Source organism: Lichenostomus cassidix, chromosome 1 (genome assembly GCF_008360975.1).
Source record: "Lichenostomus cassidix isolate B80296 chromosome 1, HeHo_3.0, whole genome shotgun sequence".
In the NCBI taxonomy this organism is placed as follows: Eukaryota; Metazoa; Chordata; class Aves; order Passeriformes; family Meliphagidae; genus Lichenostomus; species Lichenostomus cassidix.
In genome coordinates this window covers 48157020-48181760 of record NC_139479.1, presented here as the reverse complement: position 1 = coordinate 48181760, position 24741 = coordinate 48157020, and the positions used below count along the sequence as shown (strand labels likewise).

At 40.1% G+C, this 24741-nt stretch overlaps 1 protein-coding gene across 2 annotated transcripts; it reads right to left on the bottom strand.

Annotated features, from left to right (window-relative positions):
* Nucleotides 1–6103: 6103 nt before the first annotated feature.
* EDNRB (endothelin receptor type B) lies at nt 6104–24163 on the bottom strand. 2 transcript variants are annotated; one of them, XM_085058016.1, is made up of 9 exons: nt 23875–24163; nt 23132–23620; nt 13566–13678; nt 13194–13398; nt 12710–12859; nt 11640–11773; nt 10965–11073; nt 9305–9450; nt 6104–7774 (listed from the first exon to the last, which is right to left on the bottom strand). In XM_085058016.1, exons 1-8 carry the CDS (start codon nt 24154–24156, stop codon nt 9319–9321), a joined length of 1614 nt encoding a protein of 537 aa, XP_084914142.1. In that variant the 5' UTR covers nt 24157–24163; the 3' UTR covers nt 6104–7774; nt 9305–9318. The 2 variants fall into 2 exon arrangements, with proteins under 2 accessions (XP_084914142.1, XP_084914134.1); XM_085058008.1 differs by lacking the exon at nt 6104–7774 and having other exon boundaries at nt 7839–9450.
* Between the last annotated feature and the right edge of the window lie 578 nt (nt 24164–24741).

The following is a 24741-nucleotide window of genomic DNA, read 5'->3' as shown; positions in this document are numbered from 1 at the left end:
AGTGCATATCTGACAGATGTGTGGCAATACAAGGTTGCTGAGTAATCATGTGTCATCCCAGAGTGGGTTTTGTGCTATATTAAGGGTCCATGTACCATGAGGTACAGACTATAATCTACAGAGCATCTAGCTGCACCAGAAAATGTTCCCTCTCCCTCTCTTTCTTTTTTTTTTTTGGGGTTTTTTTTGTTTGTTTTTTGTTTAAGAAGGTATTTCTATTATAATTTCACAAACTGAATGAGCTGCTCATGAGGCAGCCCTGAAAATAGATCTTTGAGTTCCCTTCCCTTCCCTTTGAAACTTGGTAAAGGTGAGTAGCATATGCTGCTACAAGAAGCAAAGATCAGACCAACATATAAAGATAATTCAAAGTTTTAATCATTGTAAAAAGAGAAAAATCTCATTTTGGGTCATACTGAAATGAGTGTCATATGTATGATAAATACTTTGTATTTACACTATATCTCACACTATTTCCAGTGTGAGATAACTTTATTTTAATATCTTTCAAATATTGTGCAGTAGTTTGTCAATGTCTATCATGTACCAGTTACAAAATGTCACAATCTTGTTGCAGTGTAAATACTGCAACTGCAGCTGCAAACCTATAATCCTGTTTTACATAGAAGTCTGGTGCTGGTTTTTAATGTGATGTATATTTTCAGGAGTAACACAAAAGTATATTGATATAAATGAGGTGAAGGAACTAACAAGCCTTGTCAAGTAGGAAGCCTTGAAGAGAAAATTTCTAATCAAAATGAACAGTGTGTTCCCTCCTCCTGTTTAATTGCTATTTAGGAATGCATCTGCTTATCTTCATTAACTGTACTTGACATCTGTATATATGTGATGTATATTTCACAACTTCCTTCCTGCTTTTCAAAAAGTGCAACAAAATCAAAGGTTTCTGAACACCCAAATTACTACTTCAATGTCACTCGAAATGCATACAATTGTTTATGGGACAATTTGGAGGAGAGTGCATACATTATCACTAGTGTCACCTTTCAAATAAGATATGCCTTTGCTTCTTACCCTCCAAAAGATGCACTAGGTTTATCTTAGTTAATCAAATTATAGGAAAAAAGTATTCAGAAAAAGAAATTCTTGAGAGATCAAGGTTTTGTATTTCCTATGCAATGAAATAATTATAGTGCTGTGAGATGCAGTCATAACAATCCCTGTTGAAGGGTATAAAAGGGTAGACAAATCCCAGATATGCTAGTCCACAGAAAGAAGACATGCAGACTTGGAATATTTAAACTAAAAGATAAACCTACTTGACTAGTATTATTAGTACCATACCTGATATGCATTTGCCCACACTAAACTGAACTGAATTGAACTGAACTAAACTAAACTAAACTAAATTATTTTCTAAGAAGATTCAACACATCTTTATCTGGCAAATCCATTGATTTCAGCTGTCCAGCTGTCTCATGATGAAGTCAGTTTTGGTGTGTTTTAAGAGAAGTTTTCCAAAATATTCACTGAATACCACCAGGTATTAATACACATCAATGGTATCTTCCTGAGCCCTCTTTTCTGCAGGAATGGAATCCCATTTCTCTCAAACTCTCCTTATCTGTCAAATCCTCCAAAAGTGCATTTAAGTAATTAGATACCTTAAAGCAAATATTGCCAGTTCTTTGTTGATTCTTTCAAACAAATGCAATTAAATGTGTTGGAGAGGCACTGGAGAGGGACTATTTTCAAAGGCACGTAGGGATAGAAGCAGGGGGAGCAGCTTTAAACTGAAACTACAAGTTTAGACTGGAATAAATTCTTTACAATGAGGGTGGTGAAGCACTGAATAGGTTGCTGGGATGCCCCATCCCTTGAAGAGTTTCAGGCCAGGCTGGATGGGGCTATGAATAACCTGGTCTAGAAGAAGGTGTCCCTGCCTAGTGCTGTTTCCTTCTAACTCAAACCAGTCTATGAAATTTCTGAATATAATCAAACAACCTCTTTTTTTTTTTAATACACCTGAAAAATGATGATGAACTTGTTGTACAGCCAAATGGTTCAAACGCTTAGTCTTGCCTTCCCAAGTAGTTAACCCTCATTTTAGGCTCCACCTGCATGACAGCAGACTGATGCTAGCTCACTCTACCTGAGATTTGAGTTGAATAGAAATGAGTCTGTTTCACTCTGGAAGCAATGCAACTGCTTCAGCCTAAGCTTAGAGAACACTGATGTCTGCAGCTCATGGCTTTCTACACTCAAGCTTGCAGACATCCTTAATGCCTATTCAAATATTTGAGCACCATTTAACAAATTCCAGATCATAATAAATCTCTCCAGCTATACAAATAAATTATATACAAAATTGAAAAGCCTTTTAAAACGTTAATAAAACTTAACAAAGTCAGTAAAAACCAGGTGATTTAGATCCACTTAACCATGAGTTGGTGTATGCTTAAAGAAAGTCTGAGATACTGATTTTACATTTAAATTTTGCTTTTCCATCTGATATACTCCCAAATACCCTACAAACTGAAAACAGATTTGGGAGGCTTCCACTTTCTAGCATGGAAATGTGGTCACTTCCAGCACAAGACAGAGCAGATGTCTCCACACAAAGTGTGAAACTGAAAAGAGTGGAGCAGTACGCTCTGACGGGAAGAGAGAGGAAGAGAGGAAACAGATTGTAATTATTTAATTTGGAATTTGGCCAAGAGACCATGGCTGACATTCCCGCTGTTTTGTAAGAGTGCCATGAAATATCATTCTATGGCAGGTTTTGCAATTGGGAAGACTGGAGTAAGCATGGTTAGATCTTGAAGAGATGGAAAATTTGGTTACTTCTAGCTGAAAGCTGTAAGCTCTTCAGTTCTGGCAAAAGCATGGTTGAAGTCTCAGCAAATCACAAATGCTACATATTTCTGGTATTTTTACTCCCAACTATACCTTCTATAGTTTTTTCAGCATCTTTTATATTGTGACCAACATTCTGACTTATGTAATATAGGTGTATTTTTGTAGGTACTTAAACACAGAAGTAAAAATGTATATATGCATAGATACATTTATAGAGTAATTTAAAAGCATTTGACTTGCACATTATTGCAATATCAATTTATTCTTTTCCAGTAAACTAAAATCAATTTGTTGAATTCTTGCATAAACTGAGTCCATATGTAAACAAATATTAAATGGCCTCACCTATTTGGGACATATTGTTCTTCCTCTGAAGACATTTTAAGTGAAATATCTCAACTTCAGTATGAAAACTTTCATAAAAAGATAAAATGTTTCCAAGACACTAAAAATGACTTGCAAACATTAAGGAGCTTGCCGTATTCTTTGTCCATTTGTTCTTTAACATGAAAGTTGGTCAAACAATTTTAACAAGAGAATTTTAGTAGTTTATTTGACAGGAAGTGTCTTCAGAAACTAAACAGATGCTTGAAGCAGGGCATTAATGTAATGGGTCATTTCACAATCTGTTTCCATCTCCTATGAAAATAAAAAAGTCTGAAATTTTTTTTGAAAAGTATCTTTTCTGTTGTCATAAAATGGCCACAAAAGTTACAAAATTCGATGCTATTATGTATTTAAATTATAAATTATTAAAAAGACAAAATTATAAAAATATTTCTAATCAATTCTCTTTGGAATTTATGAATACCACTTAGTAAATGCTTATATATATATTTTTTATACATTCATGATTTAGCCATTCAACATGACTAGTGCATGATTTGTCAGCATTTCAAACTTTCATTACTACAAACTGATATCCACATTAGAAAACAATAAAAATATTTCCATCAGTGCCCAGTGATCTTTATTATTAATGCTAATGAACACAAAGTTTAAAAATGCAATTGAGTGGTCCAATGGTTAGGCAGACATTGACAGTTTGTATGTGTGACATACATAGGTTACATTACTCATATTGTGGCATGAACTAATGTAAAATTGTCTCCATATATATGAAAACCCCCTTAAAATTCAAAATATGAGATTAAAGTGAAGAACACATTAAAAGTGGCGTGGTTTTTTTTTCTTTAAAGACAGTGGGGTATGTTTCGTTCAGACTAATATGGTTTTTAAAAAATTCTTTATTTCATTGAGAACTTTTTCAGATAAAACTAATGAAAAGCATTCTTATACAACACAATTTATATTACATAATATGAAATACATTTCATTTGTATATTTATAGGCATAAATATATAAACACATATGTATTCTTATTTATGTACTCACATAAATACACATCAAAAGTGTCTGCACCTGGTTACTGGACATGTTGAGTATTTGACAGCAGCAGATGTGAACCTTTCATGCTGTATCTATGCCAGTTCCTTAAGTTGCAGCTTCTGGAGGATGTGGTTTGTGAAGGAATATGGTTACCCTAATTCCTTATCAGCGTTTCCTTATAGGTTTTAGAGGATTTCAGGATTTGACTTCCACTTTTTTCCAAAGAACTCCTCTAGGGTGGCTACAGAGGATGCAAAATTTCAGAGCAACACTGAAGATGAAGATGGATTCTTCTACTGAAGATCAGTACTTCTGCTGGTGGGTGACATATAAATAATGATGTGTCTGTCTAGTTGCCACATCGTACTTTAAAATTCCTTCCAGATACTACTTCCCACAATCAGGACATCCTTGGATTGTCAGAAAGATTTCATGAAGGTTTAGGATACTGATTACTAAGGTAAAAGCAATTTCTGAAGGTTTTAGTTTTCATTACAGAATATTTTTCTTACTGATAGTAAGAAAAGGGGTGAGGGGGGTGCTGCCTTTTCACTGGTGAGGGTGAACCTTGGGACCTCCTGCCTAGCTAAACAACAAAACGTAGGAAGACTGACAAGACCAAGGAGACATCAGAATATTATTTAATGACAGCACTTTTAAGTTGTTTTGTCTGCCTTGGTCTTCTGAAGCGCTCAGCAACTTGGCTTAGAAATTTGAACCCAACAGCACAGCATGTACATGGAGAACACAGTTGCTTTCTTGAGCAGAGTACAAGAACATGGTGGTCAGAGCAGCAGCCTGCAGGAGAGTGCAGTAAAATGTGAACCACTCTGCACCACACCCAGGCACAGGTTTCCTGTTGGACTGTCCTGCTCCACCAACACCAGAGTGCCAAATCTGCCCTGCTCAAGTGTGGTCAGAGTAAGTCAGCACTTGAAGAATGTAAGACATGTGTACATGCATGTTGCTGGGAAAGTTTCAGCATGTTTAGAAAACTGACAACAAGCTGCAGTTTGTGGCCTACCTGTAAAAGGCTGTAAGATCTCAAAAGAAAAGTGCAAAAAGTGCTTCTTCATGAGTGGTTGGTGAAGCCCTTGGACCACAGCACGCAATAAAAGGAAAGGAAGGGAAGAGGCCATAAGAGATAGTATGCAGAACATTTCCTTACAAGGGATCTCAGCTCTACAAGTGCTTGTGTTCCAGGCACAGGAAACTTGCAATTATGTGCTAAAGGTCCTGGGACCATGAAAAAAGACAAATCTACGTGGATGCAAAAGGCCACCAAGTAAACAGAAGAAAATGTAACTATTTGGAATAAAACAGCAGGAGCATCAAACACATTTTGGGATGTACAGATACCACAAGCAAAAATATATATACATATATATATATATGAGCAGTTATGGCATATTTAGTCTGATCCAATTTTCCACTGCTTTAAGAAAGGTAAATTGAAATATGCACAAAACAACCCTGTCAGCATACAAAGAGATGATGGTTTTAATGTGGTGTATTCCAGCATTGAGTGTATACACTTCTTAATTAATGAACTAAAAGCTTCTTGCCTTTTATTTGTGATGTCCCAAACACAAGAAAATTTGTGACTATATAAGGGTGTGTAGAGAAGAGATTGCAACTGACATTCTGAGCAAAAACAAGCAGAGCAAAGATAGGCAAGATTGTTCCAATAAACATCAGACAATTTTGCAACTGAACTCCCAACAATTTTCAACAAGCTATATAAAACCATCCCACCCAAAAGCTTTGATATTTAGATTAGGATTGCTTACTTCTTTTTACATCACTGTCACTGTTTAACAATTAAATGGAACCCCCTAGAAGAAAAAAGGTCAGACATAATTTTGTAATGAATAATGAATCAAAATTGAATGAATAATGAATCAAAATTACAAATATTTTATTGGTAAATTAGAATGTTTACACTGCTTGAACCACAGAAGTCGCTATTTTAAGCGACCACAGAAAATGAAATATAGAATTACTTTACACAGCTATACAGAACAATTTAGAAAAATCCTTTAAACATTACTTCACTACATACAACATTCTCTGGCTAAGCCAGCTGTGTCTCGATTAAGAGCTGTTAGGAACACTGGAATGTCAAAGCTCACAGCAGATGCTCCACAACCATCAACTTTTGTGTTTGGTTCTCTGAGGTGTAGTATCAGTGCTTCAGTTCAGTTTAGGCAGAATTCAGAGCAGCTGGGGAACTAAAATCTAACTCTTATCTGATGTCCAAAACACAGAGTTGTGATGTAGCTTCTTACAAGTTGTTTTTTTCATCTTGAGACATTCTGTGTGAACTCTTCAGACCGCTGGGACAGATGACTCTGTCACACCACTCTGGGCAAGCACACTGAACTCCTATAAAGATGCCTGTGCCTCTGTGCAATTGTTCTGCTACCTGTGACACTGTCTGGGGATTAGAGAGCCTCAGACTGGATATTTTGCCGCACAAGCTCATTTTACCCTCTTTTCCTAAGCTGTGTAATCAATTTCTCAAAAAAAAGTATTCAGCTTTTTTATTTTTTTTTAAATAGCAAATGTCAGGTTTTTTTAAGAGCTATGTTGGGCCCTAATTCTGCTTGAACTGAATTGAATGGTTAAATATTTACTGATTTCAGTGAACCTGTATTGAGGATTTCAGAAAACTGTGTGGAGTATCAAGAGATTTAATCTTAGAATTGTATAAGAACAGAAGTTTTCAATTTTTTTATTACAGGAAATGAAAGCTTCAATGAAAATACTGCTTTGAATAATACTGAAAAAATGAGGAAGAGTGTACTAATATTTTTATATGAACCCAAAAAGGCGGCAGTATATATAGTCTTTATTTGCAAAACCTAAATATCTGACTTAGCAGGACTTAACAAAGAATTAGTTGAGGAAAAAATGAGACGTATGTTACACAGTTGCCAATGCAATAGCTATATTTTAAATAAAAATAACAATAATATACATGTACAATATTGTAACGATATAACTTGATGAAAATAACACTGATCAATATCAAATCTAGGATTTCACTGATTATCCATCCTTAACAGATGAAATGCATTTCACAGAAATAGATGCAGGTAGGGTGACATGAAGTGATATTCATGGCTTACTGTGAGAAAAGTTACCATGAAAAGTAAGGTGAAAACGTAAAGAAGGAAACCTAAAATAGATTTATACTTATAAAAGATCCACATTACAGCAGCTGAGTGGGTGTGGTGCAGCAAGACAGCAACAGCAACCTTATGGTACACAACACACATGCTTGCACACACTCACATACAAACACACACGTGTGCCCATGCTCAAATGCATGTCCAGAGGTCCTCCTCAGCTTGATTACACAAGCATTCACTTACCAGCTTTTGTTGGCGCCAACACCAGCAATGGGGCTCACCACCCCATTTTCAGCTGTCTGCAAGGTAGCTGTAGCTACCTAAGGTCAGAAACCCATCTAAGGTAACATCAGCTGAATATTTTAATGGTAGCTGTTTTCATCCTGAGCACATTTAAGGCACTTTAGTAAAAAATCTGAAGTTAATCAAGACTGGAAAAAAAAAAGGTAAAAATCCTTACATGTGAGATCTGGAAATTTAAAATAAAAAAATTCCTGAGTTTTGATAAATAATTTTATTATAATAAAATACCAAGCCTATTGAAAACATGTATTTTATAAAAGCATGTTATATGACAATTGTTCTTGAAAAACTCATGCTTTAGTGCATGAAATATGTTAATAAGTCTTTGGGGACATCTGTAACAAATTAATAGGAAAAGCCAAAGAATGACCTGTCATGTATATACAAAACATGCACTGCTCCTGGCAATACACATCATGTTTACTACAGGCATCTTTATCTTTTTCTGTTCTTACAGGGTCCTGCCCATATCTTAATACTTTACAATTAATTACATTTCACTAAACTATTTACAGAAGCAGAAACTAATCACACATCTTCTTAAGCCCATAAATATGGAACTACAGAAGTAGAAGATATTTTAAAACAGTATGAAGATGAGTATGCTACATAATACTGTTCTCTAGAAGTATGGCTCATGAATTATTTTCTTTATGAAGATTTAAATGTAAATGAAGACGGAATTTAAAATTCTCTCTTTTTACCTTGGTTATGTTTTTTTCCACCTGCTATTTCTAAAAACTGCTGCCCCAAGAAGATATTTGGATTGTAAAAACAATTTTAAGTTGTTGCAAAAGTATCTCCAGTAAAGAACCGTCAGGCTCTGGAATGCCCACCTTTTACACAGGATACAATAAATTTGTTTTCAGCTAAAAATAGCTGAAATAATAATTGTTAGTATGTTTCTAGTAGTATTAATTTTTTGCTTTTGGTGTGTTTTTCTCTTGTTTGCTATCAGCAAACACAAATGCTCATACCCAAGGTGCTGCCAAATGCACTGAAGAGGCACAGTGGCTACAGAAAGGAATTTATAGAGCCCTTGGGAGGTTCCTTCTAGTAATAATAATATTAATAGGTAAAAACAATCATCAAAGTAAAATGCACTTTTGACTTTACTGCATCCTTTAATATTGTCAGTAGCTACCACTATGACATACCTGATAAAAATTCTAATTTTTAGCATTTAAAATTCTATTACAAAGTATTTCATGTTTTATTTAAAAAAACTCACAATAGTGACGGTGGTTAATTTGCTTTATAAAAGATAATACATTGAGTTACATATAATAATGGCTTTGATCCAATTAACTTTATATTATGCTGCTTAATAATTACTGTGACTTCAGTTCCTACAACTGTTACAGAGAATACAAACGATTGCTTAATGTACAGGAAGTGGGGATCATTTGGAAGTGCTGATTCAGAAGTATTCAAGTGCTAACAATGACTTGTTCTTTCTATGCTTTTCTTCATGTTCCACAAAAGAAGATTTCATAAATGTCCATGATTTTCAATGTGACACTGTTTTAGGGCAATCTTTTTCAATGTTCTTTTTTTGTGCAAATACAAAACCAGACTTTTCTGGATGTTACCATCTTGTTAAAAGTAACTGCCACTTTTACTTAAAAAGGCACCAGCATTAATGTAAGAGAATATACCTTTTATGCTTGTTTTATGAAGAGCTGTACTTGTTACTGGAGCGGAAATTATCATATCCGTGATCATTAGCTTTGAACTTTAAACAGGACTGCCTTTCCTCCAGGGACAACAGATCTTTGGATTGGCACCAGCAACATAGGCACGACTGTTAATATAAAAGAAATAAACATTTTACATCACTTTGTTTTGCACATGTGGCAAAATGCACTGAAAAGCTGCCCTTCTTCAGAGGTACAGCAGAAAATGGCAAATGTGCAAACCGCTGTTCTGGGATTACAGCATAAAGCAAAGAAATGGGGTTCAGCTCTGAGTTGCTCAAATGGCCCCATTAGCCACCTTTCTGCTGGAGTGCAGTAAGAATTATACTGAGCAGTTATATATAGTAACAGCAACACACATACCTCTTCAACTCTGCAATTCTAAATGCATCTGAAAATAAAATTATGACTCCTTGTTGTGCTTTCCTTGATAATCTTTCTTGGGGAAAAAAATGTACTCACATCTATGCTTTCTAAGCAAGATGCTGCTATTTAGCTCATTGTTCTGAGGTTGAATAAAGAGAAGTAAGTAGAAGAAGGGTGAAAACCAACATACAATTCATACGTTTACTAGATGTATTGCAGACCCTTTTCTCATGCTACTGTCTGGCCTTTGGGTGCTGGAAGTACCTCCCTCACACCCACTTACTTCTATGCTCAGGATGCTGGAGATCTCTTATGTGCTCTCAGCTCCAGTGACTCTTTCAGGGAGCCAGCAGCAGAGACGGGGAAGACAAGAACAACACTAAAATCTCTGCAACCTGTGCTGTAACATTTATGTGGGAAATACATTAACACTACTAGATGTAGAGCTGACTGGCTTCTGACTGATAGATGCTTTCATCTTGCCAGTAAGTAATTTAAATGACCAGGCAATAATCCCAGCTGTGGCCAATGGTTAAACGCTTGGAAAGGAAAAAAACAAACCTAAGAATTTGCCATAGGCAATGTAAGGACTCTGATATAGTGTCTTAAGATGGTAAGGGTTCACAAAAAAAGCCCAAGTCTTGGTATTTTCCAAGCAGACATGAAGGCTGAAGGACTGATGGGCTGCAAACCTTATGCAATCCAGAGCCTGAAATCCTGTGTGGAGAATTAGTGCCCAGGTCTATTTACTCAGACCAAGGCAGAACCATGAACAGATCTGTCTCATCAAACATGGGCACTGGAAAGGGATAAGTACAGATTTTCACCCTCTGCCCTACACGACTGATTTAAGTGCTCAGTCAGGATGAGGGAGCCCAGGGTCAGCACCCTCCCTGTCAGGATGTGGAGGATATGGCTACGTGAATCTCGGCAGCACAGCCCGAGTCTGCTTTGTCAGTGCTCTGGAAGTAGCTGGGTGCCAGCTTCAGTCAGGAAGTGATGTAGCACTGATTAGCATGGTCTCCAGAGGGTTTATTGTACACTCTGCTCTTTTGCTTTCTCTTTTTGTTCTCATCAAACCTTAATTCCTTCCTGTGGAGCTTCAGCAGGAGAGGGAGAGAATGTACCATAACCCAATGAAAATTTAAAGTAAAATTTAATTTAAAAACTTTTAAAACTTTGTGCTTGTTAAGGAATGAATTTTACTGCTGACATAATCTTTTAACCAGAGGAGCACCTCCCAGCAGCCACTTACCTTAAAGCAGTTTTGGAATCTTTTGCTCACCAAATAGAGAGCTATAGGATTGATGCAGGAATTCAGTGAAGCCATGTTAATACCAATGTAGTCCATCACAAGAAAAAAGCTGTGTGGAAATTAAAGTGAGACACTTCTCATTTTCTTTGAAAAGGCTTAGTAGAGGTTTAAAACTATGAAAGTTGGACTCAGCTTCCCTCAGTCAAGACTAGCTATTAAATGTTAATAGTAATGGGGCTTAAATCAACAGGATTAACTCAAAGATGTAACAGTTATATTTAACAACAGAGTCTGAATCAAAAGACCATTCTTGTAAAAGTAATTTCAGAAGATCCAACCATCTTAACTTTCGGAAGAAGATGTTCAGAAGATTTGTTTTTTTTTCCCCACAAATTGAATCCTAGCTGCTCTGCTGAAATGGAAAACAGGAACAGAAATCCCCCTTCTACTCTCACAGCACCACAAGACAGAAGAAAAGTCCCAAAAAGGATCAGGAGGAAGATGGGGAAAAGAGAGGGAATTCCTCACAATTTCGTGTCTCTGTTATTGGAGTGAAACCAGAGGGTCCTGGATGAAGAAGCAGGGACACAAAGAGCAAGCTAGGTCATTTGGAAATCCAAACATGCTTGTGGAGAATGCCTGCAGTGTACAGGCATTTTAGTTTTGCATTCTCACCTTAGAAGTTCACATCTGTTAGGGTCCTTCTGATCATAAATAGTGAGTTTCAAAATTCTGCTTAAGTGAAGTGGGAGCCAACACAAGGCAAAAACAAGTACCAGACAGAACACAGTTTTGGCCACCTCACGTCTCTGAGAAAGAAAATTGGACAGATGAGTGTTATAGTTCCTCTCTCTCTCTTTCTCTCTCTGGATTGTTGCTGTCTTCTAAGATCCAAACATTTAATACACAAGATAAAAATGCCTATCAAAAGAGGAGTTAGGAAAACATCAAATAGCTTATTTTCTTGGAATATTTACGTAATCTTTTCTATTGTTTTAGATGTCTCGCACTGATTCAATAGATCTCATTTCAAGAAGTATGAGTAATAATATGGAAAATCAAGGTAATGAAAACATTAATTTAAGCAGTAATTTAAATTAAAATCAAGAACATTTTTTTCTCCCTGATCACTTTGAAATACCAGCTTGTTTTCAGCTGCATTTCCTTGTGCTTTGATCTCACAACTTATTTTAAATGCCCCAAGAGACTCCATTTACAGCTCTAACCAGGTAAGAGGAAAGGAGCACAAATACACATTGTAGAACAAACATAGTTTAATTCTAGTGATGTTTGATGTTTGTGTCTGGTGCACCAGCAACTTGGAATGTATGCTGGAATATGTTTTGTTCTGCTGACATATACTGCTAACCTCAGAAGAGTTCAGGAAGAACTTGCTTCAAAATACTGAAGTTCTATAGCACCACCTTCTAGACTAGAGCATGACTTCAGTTTGCACTACAAAATAGCCAGCTCTCACTACTGTAAAGAAGAAATAAAACCTATAAAACCTGAAATATTAAAACCAAACAAGAAAGAAACAATTTTGTGATGTCAGTTAAAATCTTAGGTTTCTGAGGGCTCTGATATATACCTAGGTATATGAGTTCAGCAGCACCACTGCTACAAAACTTCTCTTTGCTTCTAATCCTGAAGTCGTACAAGAACAGAATAATGTGGCAGGAAAATCAATAAAGTTATTAGTTATCCTGTCTAAAGTTAGAGAGTGGACAGGGATAAATTTTTACCTGTTTTAAGTGATCATTTAAAGCAATCTGCATCCCACTTTTCTTTCGTAACATCTCACAAGTCATGAGAGTATAGAAAAATGCTGTGATAGCCAGTGGCAAACAGAAGTAAAAGCTGAACAGCCACCAGTCTTTAGCTTGCTTGTAAAACTGGAAAGAAAAAAGCAAAGTAAAAACATGGTTAGGAGTTAAATGTGGAGCATTTTGCTAAGTGTGCTGTAACTAATTGGTCACTTTGTCCTGAAAAGCATCTTCGTATTACAGATGAGAAAACAGGACAAGACTGTAATATGTTCAAAGCCCACAAAAGGTCAAAGATTTCTGAATGCTCTTCTTTGAACCAATATGCTTCAGAAATGTCAGTATTTCATTTGAACATTGTATTCACCTGCTTGTCACATACACCTGTGCACACTACAATCCACATAACACTGAGAAGATCCAAGGAACTCTTCCAGAGATTTTATAAATGTTAGTGACTTACCATCATAAAGGGCGTTTTCTGTGTGGGGTGAAGCAAACAGATTCTAAGATGCCTTCCTCTGTACTCCATCGTAATCATGTCAAATGCAATAGCTTCTGGAACAGCCAGTATCACTGATATCACCCAGATCAGGACAATTTCCACAGCAGTCCACTTTGGCACCCCAATTCCTTTAATGCGACTCCAAGAAGCGACTGCTCGGTACCTGAAGCAACAGCACACATTTACTAATTAAAAATAAGAGCAAACCCACCTGGTTTAATTGGCTTAAATTCATCTTATTTATACTGTATTGCCTGAGTGGACAGGTGAATTTGAGCCAATGCCTGTATGGAAAAGATATTAGAAACTTCAGTGAAAAATGGGTCTCACCTGTCTATACTGAGGGCACACAAACTCAGCACTGTGATGCCCACTGATGCCTTTTGAATGAAGGGCACTAATTTGCACATTTCAACACCAAAGGGCCAGTCCTCTGCAAGCAGCTGTGGAAAGAAAACAGCAATTATTTTTAAAAAATCATTCCTAGTGCTGAAACATGGAGTTCTGTCTTGACTGTTTTCCTTTTCCACCATGTCTTGTCCTATGAAGACAGGCTGAATGGCATTTGTTTAGACTGGAGAAGAGAACGCTCTGGGGTGACCTTGTAGAAACTTTTCAGTACCTAAAAGGAGCCTGCAACAAGGCTGGAGAGGGACTTTTACAAGGGCATGTAGTGACAGGACAAAGGGGCAATGGCTTTAAACTGAGATAGAGTAAGTTTAAGTTAGACATTAGGAAGAAATTCTTTACTGTGTGGGTGGTGAGGCACTGGAACATGTTGCCCAGCGATATTGTGAATGCCTATCTCTGGAAATGTTCCAGGCCAGGTTGGACAGGGCATTGAGCAGCCTGGTCCACTGGAGGGTGTCTCTGCCTATGACAACCTCTAAAGTTCCTTTCAACTCAAGCCATTTTATGATTCTGTGCAAAACTTAGTCCAGAACAATGTTTTCACAAGGGAGTTATTGAGGTGTGTGTCCTAAAAACCAGAGAGTAGCTTTGCAGTCACTCCCTGGTGGGACAAGGGTATCAATTAAGTATTAGTCCTGTATCCTTAAGCCCTCCAAATTCCACTCCTTTTCATTCTAACTTCATCACCCCAGTGCTAATGGTAAAAAATGATGGAGCAGGTGAGCATCTTCCTCATCTTTGAATTGGCTTTATCTGCCTTGAGTATTCGTTGCTTTTTTTACCTATTCCAAATAATGAACCCTTGACCAGAAATACAGAAAACTACTTGAGGCTGATCAGAACAGGGAAAAGGCCAGTAAGTGCACATCTGGGGTGGGGTTTATTTGAAGTTTAGTGTCTAGGCTCCATCAGCTCAGAAGTCAGGCAACATTGGAGAGAAATGTATCCCCCCCAGATTTCAGCTGACCATCTGATAACAAATGAAAGGACCCACTGGACACTCAGGGAGCACAAACAAATAGTTGGATCTAAATGTTTTGCAGCAGGTAAAGACAGATCAGATGAATCCCTCACTAAAGGTCTTTATTGACCAGTTTTCCAACATTCTGTATACTAATACCAAAGTACTATCTGCACATTCAGCATACCTGTAAGTGCTATGGAATAGAGAAAACAGCACAATGAATTTCAGGTTGCCTCACTTATACTTTGAATCATGTGCTTTAATGGAAACCTTATCAAATCTCCAACTGCACATTTTTTCTGATCTGGACACAAGAAAGCACCTTCCTCACAGCTGATTCTATTAACAGTTTATCTGTAGCCTCAGTTTAGAAGCATTTAACCTTTGAATTCTGCTGTGAGCTGCTTTAATGGTTAAATACACCACACCAGCAGCCAAATCTTCCAGCTCTCATTGAAACAAGATTCTCCAGAACAGGGGTTGTGCCAAGAAATAGAAGAGTAAACTTTTTGAGTTTCTGTAATTAGTAAGATTATCCAAACCAATCTCTGTTTTTCATAGCTTTCTTCAAAGGAGGTCTTTTGGATCTGTTGCAGATAGAGGCCTACAAAGTGGAAAAGGAGAATGAAGAATGGGGACTACTGAAAAGAGACTGGAAAATCTTTCCCTTGGCTTAGGTCTCTTCAAATAACTTATTTAACAGGGTTGTAAGAATAGAAGAAATAGCTCATCATACTGCATGGATGTTTCTGGAAATCAGAAAGGCTACAGAGTCTCTAAGGAGGGTTCTGTGCAGGCTGGATTGATGGGTCAAGGCCAAGGGTATGAGGTCTGACAAGACGGGTCACAAGAGCCCCAGGCAGTATTACAGGCAGGAAGAGTGGCTGGGAAGTGGCTGGAAAGGTCTGTCAGAAAAGTACTTGGGAGTGCTGGTCAACACCTGGCTGAACATGAACCATTGATGTACCCAGGTGTCCAAGAAGCCCAGGGGCATCCTGGCATGAATCAGAAGGCCCAGGGCAGTGATTGTTTCCCTGTATTTGGCACTGGTGAGGCCACACCTCAAGTGCTGTGTCCAGTTGTGGGCCCCTCACTACAAGAAATATACTGAGGTTGAGGTGTTGGAGTCTGTTCAGAGAAGGGTAACGAAGCTGGTGAAGGGCCTGGAGAGCAATTTGTATGAGGAGCAGCTGAGGGAGCTGGGGTTGTTTAGTCTGGAGAAAAAGAAGCTCAGTGGAGACCTTGTCATTCTCTGCAACTGCCTGGAAGGAGGCTGTAGTGAAGTGGGGGTTGGCCTCTTCTTTAAGTAAGAAGCAACAGGACAAGAGGAAATGGCATCAAGTTGCACCAGGGAAGGTTTAGATTGGATATCAGGGAAAATGTCGCTGAAAGGGCTGTCAGGCATTGGAACAGGCTGTTCAGGGTAGTGTTCAAAAAAAGATGCACATGCGGCTCTCGGGGACATGGTGGTGCAAGGTTGACAGTTGGACTTGATGATCTTAGAGAATTTTGCCAACCTTAACAATTCCATGATTTTATAATTGATGGTAGCCAGAGTTGCCTGCTCACATTGGTTTGGTTCAGCAAAGTCCTGATGCATGCATACATGGCCATCTAGGGATAAGAACATCGTCTATGAAAGTTTTCTGAAGAGCCCTGATATAATTTAAATATAATTTTATTTGAACACAAAGGAAGTTAAGAACATTTCATGACCATAGGCTTTTTAGAAATCTCTATGAAGTGCCCACTAGTATTTTCAGATACCAACATATCTCCAAATACCTGCTTTAGCCCTGTGTTGTAATGGAATCCTTAAAAGAACAGCAGTAGACAAACTGCAGCATGCCCTAGCTTCCTATTTCTTCAATGATCTACTTAAGTAAGACAATAAATATAATGCCTCTGCACAAATGAAGCAGAGAAATAAATTCTAAGGATTTATGCTTCTTGAGTATTGTATGGAAAGTAATAAAGCAGAGGAAGTAGGGATGAGGTTGAATAACTATAGAGTATCTTTTGCTTATGTGATATGGGAAAATAACTCAGCCTGTAATTAAAGTATTTTCAGTAAAGCATCTCCCTGAGACTTCTGAATTGCTGTAAGGGGTGACAGTAACTATCTACTATTAAAACTTTAGTGTGAATAGTTACAGGTGTTCTAAATGTACACTCTACAGAATTGAATGACACCTGTACTAATTTAATTTATATCAATCAGGCACTGAACCTCCAGCCTTTAACATTTAGTTGCTTCAGAAATCAAGAACTGGGAAGTGAGTACCTTGTATCCTTATTTATGGTACCTACTGTACATTGTACATGTATGTATATCAGACCAGAGAACTCATTAAAAAAGCACTTTGAAGTAAAATATTCTTTTCCTTGTAACTGAAACACAGAACTTTGGCCAAATCTCTATTGCCAGATTCTGTTGAAAACTTTTATTTACATCTAGCTGGTGTGTGTACAAGACACTCCCTGTCTTTCTTTCCTAAAATCACAATGGTTCAGCCACATGTTGTAGATTTTGCTGAACTAATACTTATCTCTCAGGTGCAGACAGTCACACCTGTGCTCCAAGCTGACTGGATTTGAGCCAGCTCCAGTTTGGGATTATAGAGGTGCGGCACACGACTGAATGCACTCTACTGAGAGAAAGGGTACATTAGCTTTGGTTTTTCATAACATAAAAACATTTCTTGCATTCAGTCAGCTTATATCAGGACAGAATTGACATGCAGCTGTCTGCACTGGATTGCAAAAACATGCGCTTTATGTCTTGCAGCTGATGTATTGTGAAATTTGAGGATTTTAATGTCTGAGTCACAAGTTTCCTCTATCATGGTATTGCAAGTGGTTAATGATATGTTTAGACCAAAAGCTTGAAAACATTAAGAAAGTAAGAGGGAAAAAAGAATGTTTTGATTGCTGAACTGTGTTTCCTTAATGTTTCTGTTTGTTCTCTGTATTGCCAATCCCCTTCAAATACAGCCTTAAAGTACAGTAAGATCCAATGTAAAGTATTTGGGAGCATCAACTTTGTGGACAGGAGCAAGGATGACTCTCAATGAAGTACAGACGTAGCCTATCGCAATTTTGTTCGAGTAAAGTGATTTTCTTATGATTCATAATAGGGTAGCTGTACAAAGATTGTCATTTTACAAATGACAAATGACTTGGAGCCATGAGAGGAGATGCTGCCAAGTGGCAGCAAAGAGAAAAATAATGTGGTGTTTTCAACAGTAAGATGCCAAGAGTAGTCTACCACTGGCTGTATTCTGAGTGACCTTTCCAATGCTTTATAGTCCCTTATTTTACACAGACGAAGTTTTAATTGCCAAGAAGCAGAAATGTGTTCAAGACAAAATAGAACAAAAGGAAAGGGAAGACTGCGCAGAATGAAGTGAAATCATACTTGAAAGAAGCAACACGTCTGATGCACTCCTAGCCAACACTGTCAGACCAGACAGATCTGAGCTAACCTGATGTGCAAGCTGCAGAGCTATGAAAGTAGCCCCAAGAGATGCTGTGACTCACAGACACACCTGCGAATCACAAGTCCCGCTCTGCTTCCTCTTAGTTGTGCAAGAACTGAAAGATGTTCTCAATCTGCTGCTGGAACGAGCCAGGCTGTGAGCATGATGAGGGCTCAGCTGCTGTGCTCCCCAGCCAGAAAGCTGATACCTGGCTCCAACCCACCGCTGCTGCCTGGCTGCAGTCGGGCAGGAAGAACAGCAAAGCGTGCGAACATTCCCGTCAGTGCTCTAGTCCCGAGCAGGGAATGCACTTGGGAAATGCAGAGCAGGAATTTGTGCTTCCTCCAAGCTGTGCCTCCACAGCAAGTCTCGATCACAGGATGCTGGACTTCATTTTCATCATTATAAACAGCAGGTCCAAGAGAAACCAGACATGCAACTCTACACCAAATTCACAAGCAACAGTTTTTCAGTGTATCTCTGAAATGACTGGTGGATTTTCACCTCATTTTTTTGACGGGAAGGTTGTGCAGATATTTTATAGGAACTAGCATTTATCAAAAGGGAAAAATTGCCCAGGAAATTAAGCTTATGGTCAGGGATAAGTCAAACAACATTACAAACTTCTTAATATTTAGCAATAATTATGGCAGGGTGAGGATCTTCCCTCTAGACAAGATGTATTTCCTGCTTTCCAGTTTAGCTAGGAATGCTTTACTGATCTATGCAGTAAACAGTGTAAAATCTTAATATGAGCCATGCAGTTACTATTTTTTCTTGTGTCTTTATTATAACTCCTGCTTAGAAATTTAATTTAAAAAAATTAGGATGAAGTAATTTTATACAATCCTGTTGAAAATGACAGAAACCTTGTAATGTGCTGTCAACATAAAATTCTGCAGTTTCACAACCCCAGTGAAAGAACTGCATCCAAAGTAACCACTTAGAAAGCCATGCTACTGTCCAAATGGGATGCATAAACAAAGGGCAGAAGAAAAAACCAAAACAGGTGAAAACTTGTTTTGGAATTTGTCACATCCATCTTTTAAGTGAATGGATACACAACAAATGTGTACATAATGAAGACACTTCTTTAAATTTACAAATCTATAAAAGCATCATCTAACTTACTTCAGTTTGGAGATCCACCATGAAAACTATATGTGTGTCCTTTTAACAACATTCAGACATTTCCACTACTCAATACACTTGACTTCAGAATAGACTGTTCCCATCTAAATACAGAACAAAGCTACCCTCCCGACCCCCTGTCTGCACTGTCCCCCACTGTCCTCCACTGGACAATTCAGATCTTTCTTAAGTGCCTATAAACTGCACTTCTTCACCATAAAGGGTTCTTCTTAAACAAAACAGACTTTTATCTTAATATGGTCAGAGATCAACAAACTTTGTGCAAGAAATTCTGAGGCGATCTTTGCAAGATCTCAAGTGGTTTGGATGTTGAACAAAGGGAAATAATGTGTTTCTCCTAATAAAATGGCAATCATCGTTAACATCAGAAGAAGCAGCAACCAAGAGTTCTAATATAGAATAGAGAGAATCCTTTCTAAACCAAGCACCTTGGTTTAGAAAGTTAGAAAGAGGTTGGCTTTCTCATGGTGCATAGCCTACAGGTACTAGCATCACAAGAGTTAGTAAGTTCATCACAAATAAATTCCATGGCAATCTTTTTCAGAGCCTTTTTCAGGGAATAGCTGGATTAAAAAAGGAGCCAGCTTGTGTCTGCATGGTATATTGAGTCTCAAATCTAGTCTTTCTTGTATTTCCAGTGCTTGATAATGCCATATTACGTTAACTATAATTTTTATGTAATCCCTAAATTACATTAATGAAAATAAATCAGTGCCTACAAAGCTGACTCTGGCCCTTGATTACCAGCTTGGATAAAGACCAGATTTTTTTCCTTCCCTGGAAATTTTTTTCTCTGCTCTTCCATTGTGCTCTGATAAAAAGGAACTTATGACAGTGTTGCCAGGTAGGTATTCTTCCTCAGACATTTGCTGGTAGTCAGAGTTCAGAATGCCAAACAACAATATGCAGAGGCTGGATTGCTCCCCTTGTTAAAAATCCACTAGTACATGACAATAAATTTGATTTAATATATGGGAACAAATATAAAATAAGAAAGAGAAATGTTGTTTGTGTATCAGAAGACAAAACGTGTTAGTGTGTTATTTGATTATGGCTTTTTAAGCCTGTAAAGCCAGTGTAATAATGGAATTTCCAGTCCTGATGCTTTGGAATCTTACACATGGGTCTTAACAACTTAATTGACTTGTGAAAGTGAGCATAAGCATTCCAAAACTGCAGATATGTATTGTCAGGTGTACAAGCTGCCACTGTCTTGTCTTCCAAAGTTGAAGTGCAGAGGAGGATATAAAAAGCTCACTGATTACCCACTCTATCCTTCTGATCCTTAACTGCTGTTTGCCAACTCAAATTAACAGACGTTCTTACTTAGTCTGTTTAGTGGAGCAGCATAGGATCACCTGCACAGCCAATTAGTAGCAATTTTGCAAGGTATCTACACTGCCAAAACATTACATACTGCAGAATGATTGTCTCAGACTTTCCTCTGCTTCCCCTTCTGCAGCTCGGAGATCCAGCCACAGCCAAACCATTTACCAGGACCGAGAATGCCAAAAGAACATTCCACATGCTGGAACTGAATGCCCCTCAAGCCCTCATTTCATACCCAGTTTCCTGACTGTGTGACAGATACCTCCCATTTTCTACTGAATGTATTGCATGATATACAAATTTAGAAAGTGCGAAGGACTAATTAGCATCTTACGCATTGGACTGCATTTGCCTCCCTGTCTAGATAACACCTGTTTTTCTTTAGATACCCTTTATTTAGAAGATGTCAATTTTCATTTGTGCACTTTTTCAGCTACTTAGGTATTCACGTAAATAGTCACCAGGGGCATCTTTTGCAGTTATCCCTTTTAATATCTAATAAAAAGCTGCTTCTAGTGGACCTTTTGAATTGTCTCCTACGGGTCTGTCTGGAAAGCATTCACAGATGCTTTCACACTTTCTAGGACAAGTGTTGTGGAAAGAACTGCTGGCATTTTATTAACATGAGAAATTCTCTCACACTCTTTTTCATGCAGCTGCCTGAGGATCTGGTAGCAAATTCTGAATCTGGATCTGTTTCATCCAGGTACTTAAATTGTTTCAAGCTGCAAGTTACAATTGCTAGGTATACCTAATTTACTGAGAAAGCCTTTGCTTCTCGTACTGCTGAGTGATCAAAGCCATTTTTTACTGCATTACTGTATGTATTCTCCCTGTTGCTCTGGAATGAAATGGGATGTAGAGTTGATAAAAAGTTATCATCAACTCAAACCGCCCTCAGAATTTTGATTAAATAAACACAGTATGTAATGGGTGGGGTTTCTTTGTTTGATTGTTTATTTTAAACTTTGCATTTATTCAAAAATCCTGACTTAAAATGGCAAATATTTTACTCATTATTATAAGGAATAACATAAATTGATTATGGACTCTTCAGCAAGATGAGTAGCAGTGTGGGAGATTTAGCACTTGAGAGCTATTGCACAGCTCCTAGCGTTATCAATAGCACAATAAAAATCCTGGGTTTGCAGCTGGTGTAATATTTATTGGTTTGCAATCTGACCTTTTATTACCCCTGCTCTAACCTACTCATAATGACATACTTGATTACATTCAATCAAGATAAGAACTGAGGTATATTATTGCATGTTAACATTAATTTAGTTTTGAAACAGTATAGCTGAGATTGCAAAGTCTTGTACTAAGCAGCACTTATTGATATAATATTTTTGATTTTTCTGAGAAAAATGAAAAAATCTGTTTAATGTATTTTTTTACAAAAACACAGTTTTAAAGCAGTTATCTTGTTTTCAAAATTCCACCTTCATTCAAAAGAGTACTCTCCTCTCTCAAGAAGTAAGAGAAGTGTATAGTATAAAAACCACTAGGACTGCAAATCTAAGAACTCTCACCTAATCCAAATTAACTGGATCACGACTTTAACACAACAATGACACTCCCTGCTTTGTAACACTGAAATACTTTAAATGGATAAAGATAGAGGATTGTTTCGTTTCAGAAGCTTCTGGGAATAATTATGGATTCAAAACCTGTCCCTTCAACATGGCTTTCTAAGAGTACAAGTAACAATCCCCAGTTTAAAATCATGCATGCAAAGTGAAGATGATAGATGAAGACCCTTCTGTTCACTTTATGAAGTCACTGATGGGTGCTCAGGGATCCAGACCGTAAACTTTCAAAGCAGAAGGAGCTCTGTTATTTCCAGTATATCTCCAAAGAGTGCTAGGTTATAACTAGAGGCTGGATTCAAATGCCCGACTGATTCCTAAGGACAAATGGATGGCACAAGCTGGGCAGAGAACACAGGGGTTGTACTCCCTCCACGGCAAGTCTTATCAAGTCAAAACAGACTAATGAAGGTGCAAGAGGAGCAAGTGGGGCTCATTCCCCTTTGGCTGCCCATGCTGCAACACTGGCAAAGGGGGGAAAGGGTTCACAGCTCAGGAAAGCATCTTGCCTCCCAAGCAAGAGATGTATAAAACCACTCAGCTGAACGATCTTGATTCCTCCTGGAAAAGCCTCCGTGCCAAAAGGGACTGTACAGACCCACGGGAAGTCTCGTGAACAAACTTGCCACAGCTGAGCACAAGGGAACAAGTGGTACCCACAGGAGAGGATCTTCTGTGCCTCGCCTCCATCCCCGACAAACCCACTGCACATTTATCTAATGTATTTATTTCCTTTATCCCTGGGAGAGCACCTGTTTCCAGGTGATTTTCAGAGCTTGGCCACCTCCACTCTGCCCCATTCCCAGCCGGAACGCTGAAAGGGATGGGACTGAGGAAAAGAGAGGGTGTCATCAGCGACCACATCTGACTAGAATATCACCCTCCGGCAGGGCTTTGGGCCGGCAAGGAGCCCCGAGGGTGACCGCCGCACCCCCGCGCCCACTCCCGAATCCATCCCCGGCCCCTCCTCACCTTGTAGACGTTGATGGGGATGTCGATGATGATGTGGAGCAGGTCGCCCAAGGCCAAGCTGGCGATGAGAATGTTGGGGCCGTTCCTCATGCACTTGTTCTTGTAGATGATCCGCAGCAGCGTGGAGTTGCCGATGATGCCCAGGACGAAGACCAGGCAGGACACGACCGTGTTGATGTACTTGAAAGTCTCCTTGATCTCCGTCTGCCCGGTGCACATGGGGGGCGAGGCGGAGCGCGGCCGGCCGCCGGCATTCCCCGCGCCCTGGGGCAGCGCGGCCGGGCGGGACGCGTTGTGCTCCGCGCCGCGCAGCGCGGGGGTCGCGGCCGTCGGGGGCGCGGCGGCTGCGCTCTGCCTGCCCGGGCCCGGCCGGAGCAGGGAGCCGTCGCCCTCGGCGGCGGCGCGGCAGCTGAGGAGCAGCAGGAGGAGGAGGAGGGCAGGCATGGCCGTGCGGCACGGCAGATCGCCCCCGCCGCCGTCAGCGCCGACCTGCGCGGAGAGAGGGGACAGGGCGTCAGCTGCGGGGACAGCGCGCCGCGCCGCTCGCCGCCCCGGGGCCGGGCTGGGCTGAGGCTGGGCTGCGGCTCTGCCTGCCCCCGGGCGGTGCTGGCGCTGCGGGCAGCTCAGCAGGCAGAGCAGCGCAGGGGCCAAAACCTGCGCGGCGGCGGCCGGGGCCAGCAGCCCCCTCCGGCCGGACCTGCTCGGCGTGGCCGCGCTCCGTGCCCCGCTCGTCTCCCCCTCACCTCACCGAGCGCAGCCGAGCCGATTCTCCCCGCCCGCCGGCTAGGCGAGGCAAACGCGCTCGGCCGGCTGTCGCCGCGCTCCGCGCCCCGGCGGCGTGTCCCGGCCCGGGCCCGGCTGCCGCCGCTCTGCGGCGATGTGCGCTCCGCTGGAGGAGGCGGCACGGACGGGCGCTCCCGGCTGAGCCCGGTGTCCGCCAGACGCTCACCAGACCCCGTGGCTAAAGTCGCGCCGGCGGCGCAGAGCCCCCCCTTTTCTAAAACATTCAAGCGCATCTGGCCCATCAGTCACAGCCAGACCCCACCCGCGTCCTCCTCCCCCGGCGGAGCCCGGCCCAGCCCCCCCGCCCGCCGGCCCCGCGGAGCCTCCCATCGCCGCTGTCAGCAGTCCCCTCCCGGCCGCAGGACTCCCAGCCTCGGTACCGACCAGGCAGTGTGCCCTGAGACCTCCCCCTTGTCTTGTACCAGGCTGACTTGGCAGCCTAAAGAAGCGGACTTTGCGGGCTTTGAAACAATTTTTCAGGAGGGTTGTTGCAAGAGGTTTGGGCATTGTTGGAGGGCAGTCGGAAGGAAGAGGATACTTCCCCGCTGTCCCGTCCGAGGCTCACTCCCAGCAGCTGGGTACATGGTTCTCCCACCTGCAGAGCCCCCCTTGCGCAGCCCGAGGGGCGCACACGCTGGAGAAGCTGCCTGTGCAACGTCTACGAGTGTAGTGCCACGTTTTAAAGTGCTTCACAAAACCTTTCTTACATCAGAAATAGTATTTTGACTGCTCTGAAGTTGCGGTTCGGGTACCTGGTTGCTTGCTGCTTTGGGCAGCCTTGGCAAGGCGTCTGATCTCAGTTGAGCTCGTTGCAGTTGTTGCATCCT